General features: G+C 42.4%; 1 protein-coding gene across 1 annotated transcript in view; it reads left to right on the plus strand.

The window, feature by feature from the left end:
* The window catches only part of LOC136874660 (alkaline phosphatase), a 744,425-nt gene that overhangs the window by 482,450 nt on the left and 247,972 nt on the right, over window positions 1-14,003 (plus strand). The window contains exon 4 of the mRNA XM_067148292.2: window positions 3,522-3,700. Coding sequence (XP_067004393.2) covers window positions 3,522-3,700 — 179 coding nt within the window. The remainder of the gene's footprint in view (window positions 1-3,521; window positions 3,701-14,003) is intronic.

The following is a 14,003-nucleotide window of genomic DNA, read 5'->3' on the forward strand; positions in this document are numbered from 1 at the left end:
ATATCATTTAGCGGACAGCGGAATTTTTGGCGGAATTAGATTTGTTATAGCGGAATTTAGTGTTTTATCCATTTAACGTTCTTTTTCAATTTGTACTTCAGTCTGTCTCCGAGCTATTCCCTATTTCTTGTCAGGAGCTAGCACTCACATGAGGAAAAGTTACTGTATTTGGATATGATGTTATGAGATCATGGTATCATAAACTTCTAATGCGTGGGGAAAGGGTACTTCTCTCTTATTTAACGAATGACGACAGATAATGAAACTGTGAGAGAGTAGAATTTATATTTATGCTATGAAGGCAGACCGTTTAATGGACTGGACTGTTATGTGTGTGGCCCTCGAGGTAGGGGATTCACCTAATTTGCACCCGGCACTAAAACGCCTACAAGTTTTAGCTCGCCGGCTCGCAGGCACGGGGTTAATCCCAGTGAAACTCACAGATCAGGTGAGTGCAGACATTTACTTTTATTATTTTCATTTTATTGCTCATTATTTTAGTAGTATTTAGCGGATCTTGCAAAATATAAGTTGGCAACACTGCTCACAGCTGCGCTTCCCTAACCGCATGGCCCAATCTCCCGGTCGCACTCAAGTAATTATTCGCAATTCAAAGTACACATTGGTGATTACCATTTTTGACGGAAAGTACAATGACATAGCCATCCCAACTTACTTCTAGTTGGGGCCGATGACCTTAGATGTTAGGCCTCTTTAAACAGCAAACATCATCATCATTACTTCTAGTTATTCGTCGGCCTGAGTGGTTTACACAGAGTTCTGGCTTTCTGAGTCCAAGGCAGCTAATTACGATGGTATTAGAAAGCGCTGAAGTATGTTTGCGTCATGTCGGTAGACTTTTCTGGAACGCTAAATAACTCTTGGGGGATAAAATATATGACACCGCTGCGTCTCCGAAAACCGTAACGGTAGATTTAGGACAAGAAAAAGATGTCTTTATTCAGATTATAAAAATGTTGAAGAATAAGTTAATCGGTGAAAGAAAGAGAAGGGTCACTGATGGCCATAAAATGAGAGACTTCCTAGGTCTCACAAATCTAACACTGTGGGGTAGGAAGAAAACAAATGTTGACCAAAAGAGGTCGGATAGGAATGATGAAAATCGAGGGCTTTTAAAAGTATTGTAAGTGGAAGGAATACCACGTTCTTCAGTTGAGATCTTCCACGTTGTTCTTTTCAGTCACCTTGTACAACAGAGGGAATATCGTGGATATATTTTGTGTACCCAAGCACAGATACAATAAATATAAACGCAGTCTATATCAGCATGAATCACTATATTAAAACTGGTTTTCAGAAATAGAAATTCTTCTTCAGTACGACGGGGTACATAACATTTACATTTAAAGTTTCTAAAACAGTTCTAGAATGTCTAAATTATCCATAAAATATATCGTTGACTAAAATAACATTGTCTACAAGTCACTTGTTTCTGTAAGGAAAGAAACAAGAAAGCCTGGCTGAGTGGTTCAGACGGTTGAGGCGCTGGCCTTCTGACGGCAACTTAGCAGGATCGATTCTTGCTCAGTCCGGTGGTATTTTGAGGTTCTCATATACGTCAGCTTCATGTCGGTGGATTTACTAACACGTAAAGGAACTCCCGCTGGATTAAATTCTAGCTCCTCGGCGTCTCCGAAAAACGTGAAAGTAGTTAGTGGGATGTAAAGCCAAGAACATTCTTATTATAGAAATATGAAAGGAAGAATTATTACAAATTATTCTGAATAAACATTATTCCATTTAAAATTAAGGTATAACATAAAACCAAACCAAACCCCTTGGCACTACAGCCCTTCAAGGGCCTTGGCCTACCAAGCGACCGCTGCTCAGCCCGAAGGCCTGCAGATTACGAGGTGTCGTGCGGTCAGCACGACAATTCCTCTCGGCCGAAGGTATAACATACCTCAGAATAACTGAAGAATTAAATTATCTCTTAAATATGGCTTCGAAAATTTTATGGTGACTTTTTGTATCATCTACCGACATTCGTACTACGTCGACTTCTTGTCTTATTCTTAGTCTCATTATTGGGTTGCCTATCCGTTTCAGAGATTGGCGATCAGCATAGCAATGCGTCCTTTATTTGTTACTGATCTGAAAGTTGTCTTCGAACATGTACTGAAGCATGTTCGCAATTTCTTCTTCCAGGCCCTCTCTTTGCAGACATCATCCTCTGGAGAATCAATCGTTAAAACATATCGTCGCCTGTACGCCATTAAATGCCGTAAATACTCGATTTTATGAGATTTGATTGTTAAAGGAATCTATTTCTGCTTTCCCGTTCATTCCAGGACAGTGCCATAGTTGATATGGTCTGTCCAATAAATCATCAGTGTTCGACTGTTGAATAAATTTCATAGGCTTCCAGTTTCTGACTCGATGTTTGCATCAAATCCTGGACTCAAGTTATGGGAGGACTTACCATATCAATAGTCTTGTTTTACATTGGAATGATATATCGTGATACACAAAATAGCTTCATCATCCTCAGAAACGCCACCCTGGACATGTTTAATCCCTGATGACTGATCTCAATGGTCGTTAACTAATAATAATAATGATAAGGAGCACTCGAATGAGTATTGAGTTTAATGGATTCACTCTTTTCTATATTCAGACAGCGTTTTTTGTCTCTTTTTACACTTTAAGATGTGGTGACGATCACAGACGTCATTGCACTGTGTGCAAACACGGTCACTCGCTGGGTTATGGTGTTTGGCCTTTGCACATACTTTGTGGTGGAAGCCATGTATCGCGTATCTGGTTATAACATGCCTTTGTTCTTGTAGTTCTTAGGTCCAGTTACGATCGATCATAGCGTCATTGGCGTAGCATTCAAAAGCTCTATCAGGGCGTTTCTTTAGAAGTTTAATCTGTAGTGCCTTGAATGGTTTGGTAGGTGACAGCGGTAGGTTGATAAGTAGATCTTCTATGAAATTTTTTTCCCGGGCCAGAACGTAGACGAGTCTGGAAGGAGCCGATTTTCTCACTCCTAGGGCCTTCTTGAGGAATCTTGCTTTGACTTCTTCTATCTTCTGCAGGTCGCTAATTGTGAGGTTGTCTCAGATTGTCTTCATTCCGTATGTGACAACCGGAGCTATTGTGGTCCTGAATAATGTCATCGCTGTGTTCAGTGATAGCATAGATAGGTTATTGATGCCGTGGATCGCCTTGCTTGGTGCTGTCGTTATGTCTAAAATGTGGTAATTGAGGGAATTCATGGCCGTTTGAAATATGATGCCAAAGTATTTGAATTTTTTACTATTTCTATTAGATTAATTTTTAACGTTATAGTGTCATCTGTGGTTGTCTTGCCGCCTTTTCTGAAAACATCTGAACTTTAGTTAAATAATGCTCCCAGGTATGTGCAATTTCTAAGTCAGTCTTAAAGACGTGTGACAAAAATCGAATTTGAACCCCTAAATCTGGTGTACACTTGTTTGTTAATTGATAGTGACCTAGCATTTCATTTTTCCTAAAGAGGGAGTTGCTTGTTTCAGGTAAAGCGACGGGCATTGTGACGACAACAAGAATCACCCACGCCACCCCTGCGGCTCTTTATGCTCATTCACCGAGCAGGTATTGGGAAGACGACAGCAAAGTGCCGCCTGCTTCCAGGAAGGCTTGTAAGGATCTTGCCAGACAGCTCATGGAGGATGATCCTGGGAGAAATATCAATGTAAGTACAGCATTCAATAATACATCAAGCTTAAGAGCTCATCGTAACTCGTCAATTCAATTGTTATAGTTCTATATCTAGATCAGTTCATTATACACCAGCAAGGAATTACTTAAATGTTGAAGTAATGCCGTACAATTCTGGTCGAATTCTGGTGCTCTGAATGTGATCTCGATTTAAGAAACAGTATTACTGTATATTACATTGATTCACATTTATTACCTTCTGCGCGAGAGAATAAACATTACCTGTACCGCCAGAGACTAATAACTAAGTGGAGACGATAACCTCAATGCTTGGCGCTTTCAAATGATATTCATCGTCATTAGCGGAACACATTATTCATGAGGAAACTCACATGTTAATATTCATAATCACGTTGCAAACATTCTGCATGTTTTGGGATAAACATATTGAAAATAATACACTGGAGAAAATGAAATCTGAGCACCATGAATATATTAGTTTAGAGGAATAAAATTTAGGCTAAGCAATTTTCTAGGTAACATATTTATTTGATTAAAGTGTACCGGGCGGTACACCTCCACGCCGCTAATTCAAACTTTGCGCCTGTTGAAACTCCCCTACTGGAGGAAGTCTGAACTTTATCTAAGGTGTTAATTTTCAAGTTTCTCAGAAGATGTCACTACTTGGAAATTTCGAAGTTTCTGAACTGGGTCGTTTTCGATGTATTTTTGTTTTACCTGTAGTAAGAAGTGTGAACTTTCTCTTCTAGAGGACAGCTTGAAGGTGGAATTTGGTGTGGCCTTTGACAGGCTTAAATTTTGAGAGCGAGTTGCTCTCTCTTGAAAATTTTGGTTTCTGCGCGCCTCAAGGAGGCTTTACTGTGTAATTTGGAGCAAGTGCTCCTGGGCATGAATGGGGTTTTCTGCCCCTCTGTTGAAACTTGTTTTGGGGTAAAATTGGGCTAATTGCTCAACAATTGTGTGGCTGGCTCTCGGAGCCCAAATCCTGTAACTCTGTAATTGTACATTTTCGAATAATGTCCTTGCTACTCTGTACCTGCCATTCTTGTTAGTTCTTGATTTTGCAAAGAAAATATAACCTTGTTAAATTTTATCTTAACTGTAATTTCGTATTTTGAGGCCCGTTCACCCCCGCACCTTCTTTTACCTCTGCTGTTCCACAGATACCTCGGAACATAAAGTATCCAGGTCACAGGTATACGCGAGAAGCCTCTGTAGCTGCCACGATTTCGAATGCAAGCTTGCAAACGTACATGCATTGTGTCATAAAGGTGCCGTGTGTCATTTATGTGGATTTGTCGTCCAATAATTTCCCGTATATGCTCAATGGGTGAAAGGTCTGGTGATCTCGCAGGCCAAGACAACTGGTGGAAACTCTGTAGAGCAGGTTGGGTGACGACAACCGTACGACAACGAGTTATCCTGTTTGAAAACATCCCCTTGAATATTGCGCATGAATAGCAGCACAACCGGTTGAATCACCAATACGACGTAAATATCCACTGTGAATGTTCTTGGGATAGTGACAAAAAATCTCCTGTCAACGAAAATCGCTCCCCAGACCAAAACTCCTGGTGTTGGTCTAGTGTGTCGACGCCGTAGACAGCTTGGTTCCAAGCGCTCACCTGGCCTCCTCCTTAACAACGTACGGCCATCACAGACACCCAGACAGAAACGTCTCTCATCTGAGAACACAACACTTCTCCACTCCGCCCTCCAGTGAGTTCTAGCTTGACACCACTGAAGTCGCAAATGGCAGTGATACGAAGTTAGTGGCATGAACGCTACAGGGCGTCTGGCTCGGAGCTCTCCCTCAACTAATAGATTTGTTACAGTTCTGTGTGTCACTCTGGTGCCAACTGAAGTTCTAATGCCTGCTGCAGATGTAGTACGATGCATCAGAGTCATGCGGCGAAGACGGCGATCTTCATTCACCGTAGTGGCCCGTGTGTGGCCGTACCGCGGTCTTTTTTTTTTTTAAGATAGTGCCTTCCCCTGACTATTCTCGCCATCACTGATGCACTGTGGATACACCCCTGCCAATTATTCCCGTCATATGGTGAAATGAACATGCACCTTCTCATAGTCCTATTACACGGACACGTTCTAACTCGGTAAGCTGCTGGTACTGCCTTCTTCGCCTCCTTTGACTCACACTTACCTCACGTCAAAACCGGACGATGACCAACGCTCACGATGTGTACAGTGCGTATTTGTACTTGTATTTATACTGGTATGCAAGGTGCTACTAGCACCACTCTTTGTCGACCAGCGCGCAAATTTGAATGGACGTCATCTTTCAGATGTGCAAACTCGCCTCCTGAATTTCGTTTAGCTAACACAACTCCTGTTTCCACCCGTGTATTGCCATTTCTTCTATCAACTTCGATTTTTGTCTCATTTATTGATTTACCTCAAATTACATAAATGGAAGTCGAAGAATATTTCAATTACATTAATTTGATCTCTTTGTTTCCAGGCCGTTTATTTGTTTACCCACCTTCCTTACCTAAAATTATGCAAGCGAAAGTCGAAGACAGTTTCAATTAAATTAATTTGATTTCTTTGTTCCCTGACTGTTTGTTGTTTGTATCTTCCATTGTTTGCTTATTAAATAACATGAAATCTGTTGAATTCATTAGCTCACAGCCCTAGTGAAGATAAATTGAACGGACAATAAAAATTATTTCGATCAAAATATCCAAGCATTACAGAATAAATTTTCCTGATCTTCAACAGTAAACGTTAGTGATTTTTCAGCTTGCGGGTGTAAATATGAACAGCTTCAAGGTTTGTGTAATAATTTCTATATAAAGATTTTTTTTTGGTAGGGGCTTTACGTTGCGCCGACACAGATAGGTCTTATGGCGACGATGGGATAGGAAAGGCCTAGGAGTTGGAAGGAAGCGGCCGTGGCCTTAATTAAGGTACAGCCCCAGCATTTGCCTGGTGTGAAAATGGGAAACCACGGAAAACCATTTTCAGGGCTGCCGATAGTGGGATTCGAACCTACTATCTCCCGGATGCAAGCTCACAGCCGCGCGCCTCTACGCGCACGGCCAACTCGCCCGGTATATAAAGATTTAGCACCACTTGTGCCAATTCAAGTGGACTGAGAGATCATAGCAAGGAAGGAAAGTAATATCGAAAAGAATTAAAATTATGACTCTTACTTTATTTTCTAAGTCCTAATCCTTATACGAGTGTATGCAGAATATACTACAGAATTCCTTTAAGACCCATGGCAGTAAAATAACAGTACTCCCCTGGCCATATTATTATTATTATTATTATTATTATTATTATTATTATTATTATTATTATTATTATTATTATTATTATTATTATCGTGGTTCCGTGGCTCACAGAGGAATAGGAAGCGCCTGGGTTGAATGGCTGGACAGGGGATAACTTAGAACAACTATTTACTTTTATTTTTTAAATGGACATTTTATTTCTTTCCTTTCTTAAAGTTCAGAGAGAGTAATTTACTGACATAACAAGAAACAGTTGAAATATAACTTGGGTTTTTTTACATTAACAACGAGTTCGTCAGCTCTAACTATGCATTGGACTTAGCAGTCCTTAATCAAGTACAAAATAAATTAAGAGAAACTCCCAGTAGTTAACTTACATATGAAAGAGCATAATTGCTCCCGACAGGTACAATATTGTATGAGTCTCAGCTCCACAATATAATAGAGGCTAGCCTCAATCAAGCAATCAGTTGCTATTTACAATCTCAATTACACTCGGTAACCCCTAATATGATCCTACTTCATAGTGTTTATACGCAGTTTGCCCCATTGTGGGGTTATCTATTAAAAAGTATCACAATCGGGTTAAGTATTGTTCCTCAAGGGAACCTAAACGTAGACTCGGTTACCCGAGGAACCATAAGGAAAAAACAGGGGCATAATTACCCATGCTACAAGGCCTTTAGAATAAAAAGAAAAGCTTACACAAAACAGGCCATAAACAAGAGCCAAGGGAGCGAAACACCAGTACTCCTTAACGAATATTCGGGAAGAGATAAGAACCTAAGTGGACTTAAGACCCACTGACACAGAGGCCAATCCCATTCAAAAGAAGGGTGACTAACGGCGGGAAATGTAAAGGCCGAGACAAGATTACCAAAATTTAGAGGCACCGAGCTCGATAGCTGCAGTCGCTTACGTGCGGCCAATATCCAGTATTCGGGAGATAGTAGGTTCGAACCCCACTGTCGGCAGCCCTGAAGATGGTTTTCCATGGTTTGCCATTTTCACACCAGGAAAATGCTGAGGCTGTACCTTAATTAAGGCCACGGCCGCTTCCTGTCCCATCGTCGTCATAAGACATATCTGTGTCGGTGCGACGTAAAGCCAATAGCAAAAAAGAAAAAAATAGAGGTTGAAAACATTAGTCACCCAGCTCGAAACTAGAAGAGGAGAGTACCGAGGGTCACCACTTGTGCTCACTTACATTAAATATTTTCCCAATAGGGAACATAGAGTCCGAAGACTACGCAGAAGGTCCTACATTTCAGCACCAGATGAAAATCTTATATATTAGCTATTAAGAAAACTGCTGAAACATTCCCCTCGAAACACACGCCGGCACAGTCACATGTGTAGGTAAATTCTGCCATTACCTTTTAGAGCTGGATCTTCTTCAAGCTGGCCGCACCCTGCCTCCTGCCCTTTCTAAACTTCGTCAAGTCACACTCCCAATAACCGGAGCAAATCCGACAAGACGGCCCTAAAGCGCTGTCCCTAAATATCTGCGTAGTGGAAAGTTCCAGAGAAAATTAAAATCCAGAGCACGGGTAGGCTAAATTTGTATACACACCGCCGGGTTTGATTGGCTACAGAACTTAGTTACAGGCATGTGATGGGCAGATTACATTAGGGGAGGAACCAGGTGAAGTAGCTGACAACTTCGGTACATTTAAAAAAAAAAAACAGAAAAAAGTTTACCAACTGAAACACCTAAAATGTCTCCTGAAATTCATTTGGGCTTAACATTGCAGTGATTGCTAGAAACTAGATGCTAGAGCCATCTAACTATCGAAGAAGAAAGCTTCATACATTTTTTAGTTCGTTTTCACTGACGCAGATGGTCATAGAGAAGGCGCGCAGTTTAAATACCCGGGGAAGGTGTACCTCTGGTACAATTATTATTATTATTATTATTATTATTATTATTATTATTATTATTATTATTATTATCTTCGTACTCATTGGCTGAATGGCCAGCGTTGAGGCCTTCAGCTCAGAGGGTCCCGAGTTCGATTCCCGGACGGGAGTGGGATTTTAATCGCGTCTGATTGATTCTTCTGGTTCGGGGACTGGGTGTTTGAGTTTGTCCAGACAACACACCACACTACCAACCATTACAGAAACACGCAATAGTGATTATATCCCTCTAAATATGGTTGGCGTCAGGAAGGGCATCCGGCCGTAAACAGGGCCAAATCCATATATGCGACTCTCTTGTGGTGGATGAAAATTCTTCTTCTTCTTCTTCTTCTCCTTATTATTATTATTATTATTATTATTATTATTATTAATGGCCTTTCCCCAGTTATTTGTGATAGGCACTATATGTGGCATACATTTAGAGACTTACTCAGTTCAATTCTATTTTCATTTTCTTATCTACCTTATGTACATTACTGCACAAAACCAAACCAAACACCATAGCGCAACAGCCCTTGAAGGGCTATGGTCTACCAAGCGACCGCTGCACAGCCTGAATGCCTGCAGATTACGAGGTGACGTGTGGTCTACACGACGAATCCTCCCGGCCGTTAATCTTGGCTCTCAAGACCGGAGCCGCTATCTCACCGTCAGATAGCTCCTCAATTGTAATCTCGTAGGCTTAGTGGACCTCGAACCAGCCCTCAGATCCAGGTAAAAATCCCTGCCCTGACCGAGAATCGAATCCGGGGCCTCCGGGACAGTACTACACAAACCAAACCAAACCAAACCAAACCAAACTAAACCCCACGGTACTACAGCCCTTGAAGGCCTTGGCCTACCAAGTGACCGCTGCTCAGCCCGAAGGCCTGCAGATTACGAAGTATCGTGTGGTCAGCACGACGAATCCTCTCGGCCGTTATTCCTGGCTTTCTAGACCGGGGCCGCTATCTCACCGTCAGATAGCTCCTCAATTCTAATCACGTAGGCTGAGTGGACATCGAGCCAGCCCTCAGGTCCAGGTAAAAATCCCTGACCTGGCCGGGAATCGAACCCGGGGGCTCCGGGTAAGAGGCAGGCACGCTACCCCTACACCATGGGGCCGGCACAGTACTACACACTAACTTTTATTTATTAGTATAGATAACCTCCTTAATATTTTGAAAATTTCCCTGAGCGCTTTCCCGAGGTTTTGTGTTAAAAGAAATATTTGGACATTCAGGAAACGTTTGAGCCTATGAAAACCATTGGTCATCGTTTTGAAAAATAATCAAGTATTCCACTGGGTAAAAAAAAAATCGTGCACTTGCACACTTGAGGAGTGTCTTTTCAAAAGTTGCTATTTCTGCCTTAAGAAAGTTGTGGGAAAAGTCGAAGAAAACTAAATCAACCTTTTCACTTCGGCGTAGCGAGTATCGTGGCGTGCCAGATGCGACCGTGCCGCATGCGACCGTGGCACGCCGGACGCGAGCAGCGGGATTTTGTCTCGCTCCGCTCTCGAGTCCGCAGACGGCTCATTTGTGAGGAGAGAATAGGTAGAGCTTAAAAGTATTTAACAGAATTTGTAACGCATATTCGGTGAAATGCTTATGACTATATTTTTAGCACTTTTCATCCTGCTCGCACAGAAGAGTTATGATACCCGTGTTAAAAACAGGTGAAAGAATCATGGAATAGGAAGCAAACGGGATTGAAAGCTGAGGACGGCTCTTTTGGTCAGTAGCGCTGGTCACCATGCTGAAACCGAGTGTACGCGAGGCAGACGCTAGTTGTGGCACTTCCAAGCATTGTCCACTAAACTTTTCAGTCCGGAATTAGGCCTAGCTGCATCGAACTTATGTTTCTTCGGATTCAGATTCTACTTTTTTTTTTTCAATTTAGTTTTCTGCTCAGTGGTTCAGGCACCTGATCTTCATCCTCACTATCTTCATATTCAGTCAAATCATCGATGTAGGCCGACCAGTTAGACGATGAAGCGGTAACTGGAATAGTAAATGTGCCTGAAGTAGAAGGTGTGATTGAAGTCGTTCCGTCACCAGAATCAGATGACAAATTATTATCATCGTCATCTCCTTCAAAGTCACTACCCAATATAAGGGCAAGAGCTTCCTCCGCAGTGTATCGTTCCTCCGTCATCAGGTCTTTCACCATTTCAAAGCGATTGAAAGCTAAAAGACGAGAAGCGCAAGCACGTCAGCACAGGGGAGCAACTAGGCGTGAAGTGAGTAACATACCAGACACACTTTCATCTTCCAACTGGTTACTCGTATCATCTGATGATCATAGCCGCATATAATTTATAATTTCGTGTGGCTATTTCTAGCCGAGTGCAGCTCTTGTAAGGCAGACCTTCCGATAAGGGTGGGCGGCATCTGCCATGTGTAGGTAACTGCGTGTTATTGTGGTGGAGGATAGTATTATGTGTGGTGTGTGAGTCGTAGAGATGTTGAGGACATCACAAACACCCAGCCCCCGGGCCATTGGAATTCATCAATGAAGGTTAAAATCCCCGACCAGGCCGGGAATCGAACCCGGGACCCTCTGAACCGAAGGCCAGTACGCTGACCATTCAGCCAACGAGTCGGACGATTATAGCCGTAGGCTCGCAAGAGAGCCACGAGGGACCTCCACAGCAGTCTATCATAGTGAAACGGAAAACAGCCGAAAGGCACGCGACTTCTACAACAGTCGACCGGCTATTTGTAGAGCCCTGCGCGGATTTACAAAATAATATCCGCATCCGCGAATGGTTATCCGAATCCGAAAAATGATTATCCGCGGATAAATTAAATATTTAACTAAAGTATATTACACCCAAGTAGCCTCCGTGGCTCAGCCGGCAGCGCGTCGGCCTCTCACCGCTGGATACCGTGCTTCAAATCCCGGTCACTGCATGTGAGATTTGTGCTGGACAAAGCGGAGGCGGGACTGGGTACTCCGGTTTTTCCTGTCATCTTTCATTCCAGCAACACTCTCCATTCTCATTTCATAGCATTTATCATTCATCAATATCACCTTGGAAGTGGCGACCCCATTTTAATAATAGCCTATATCTGGTTCATTCATCACAACCTTGACCCGGTCAAAGACTGGAAAACAGGCTGTAGGTTTTCATTTTTCATTACACCCAAGGTATTGAAACGGATAGATTGGTTAAAATAATACAATAGGCCTGACACCTGGCACCAGAACTCCTACAGTCACAAGTTTATCAGGGATTTTCTCTTGCGACAACTACCGACGTATTGACCTTTGTTCTTCCCTTCCATTAATTGCGGGCACGAGCCACTTAGGCCGAGGTCATATTTACTTCTTTATGGTTTCAAGGCTATTTATACATCACTATTCTCCCATATCAATGTCAATGGTCACCTAACCATAGGCAAAAACAAAAGCATACCTGAGTGAAAATCAATACACGTCATTATTTAGAAATTATCAGCAAAATTATCCACACTGCCATACAGTTTGTATCCGCCAAGACAATAACTCCGCATCCGTGCACGGCTCTAGCTATAAGGCACGACTCCAGCACGACTGCTACAGCAGTCAACCGGAGTGAAAGGGTTAAAAGGCTCATGGAACGTACCCATGGTCGGGTTTGGCACAAATTTTTTGAATAGCACTTTCTGAACATACTGTACACTACACACTTACGCGAGCATGCTGCTGAGCTCCTGTTTCGTACACCGAAGTCCCAGCACCTCCATTTCCTAGGTGTGTTTTGAAAGCTTTAAAATGTTCATGGCATCTTGGCGGTGTGAGTTTCTTTGGTAGCAAGTTTTAAACTCCTAGATTGCCTGGAAGTGCCACAACTATCGTCTGCCTCTCGTGTACTCGGTTTAAACATGGTGGGCAGCGCTACTGATCAAATGAGCTGTCCTCAGCTTTCAGTTCTGTATGTTTCCTATTCTAGCGGAGTAGGTGTGTTACGTTCCCAGGCGAACGCGCTGTATAATTGCACCTCATGGTATAAGTCTGAGTCTTCAGCTGTTAGATGAGTCATGTACCAGGGCTGGTTATCTTACTGCGAATAATAGAACTGATCAACAGATCAGTAATCAGACGTAGTGTTCAGCATTTTCGAGTGCCTATCTAGATAAACTAGAATTTAAGCGGATATCCTTATAGACCATTATATTCAGATTTGTGCTTTAACTTTCGCCGGAACACATTTGCAAGAGTCGTAACTTTGAATACACTTCTTTGTCACTCAATGTACTCAGCTCCACTTCAATTTTAACAAGTCAGGAGCTTCGAGAGATTTCTTTAACGAGACTCTTCTTTATGTTTCACCAAATCCATTTGCTTTCCTGCAAAGTACTAAAGATAAACTCGCACTTAACCGTGGCTTTGTACTCACGCTTCAATGCGATTGTGTGGGTATTTCTTCCCTGGTCGATGGAGAACAGATGGAAATTAGAAACACAAACCAAGCGTGTTATTACATTCTGAGGTAAGGTAACCGCGGAAATGGAAAGGAAACTCACTATCCACATCGTTCTCAGCCCAAGGGGTGAGGAAGTTTATATTTGAATTGAATGCCTACTTCTCGTCACAAGTGCCCAGCACCTCCATTTCCTAGGTGTGTTTTGAAAGCTTTAAAATGTTCATGGCATCTTGGCGGTGTGAGTTTCTTTGGTAGCAAGTTTTAAACTCCTAGATTGCCTGGAAGTGCCACAACAACAAGTGCCTTTTAAAACGTGATATTTAGAGCTCGGATATTTAAAACTTTAAATTCTCCAAATACACAATAAAATATGAACTTAAAATGACAAATTGAAAATGAAAACCTACAACCTGTTTCCCAGTCATTGACCAGGTCGGGGGTGGAATGAATGAAATCCCCCACTTGCGGTGAGGATAGGAATTGTGCCCCGGCTGCCGAGGCCTGTCACACTCCCCTGGGGCATGATTAATGACTGAGAGATGAAATGATAATGGAGAGTGTTGCTGGAATGAAAGATGACAGGAAAAAACGGAGTACCCGGAGATAAACTGTCCCGCCTCCGCTTTATCCAGCATAAATCTCACATGGAGTGACCGGGATTTGAACCACGGAACCCAGCAGTGGGAGGCCGACGTGCTGCCGCCTGAGCCAGGAAGGCTTCTAAAATGACAAATTATGACTCAGGA

This window comes from Anabrus simplex, chromosome 5, assembly GCF_040414725.1.
Source record: "Anabrus simplex isolate iqAnaSimp1 chromosome 5, ASM4041472v1, whole genome shotgun sequence".
Classification (NCBI taxonomy): domain Eukaryota; kingdom Metazoa; phylum Arthropoda; class Insecta; order Orthoptera; family Tettigoniidae; genus Anabrus; species Anabrus simplex.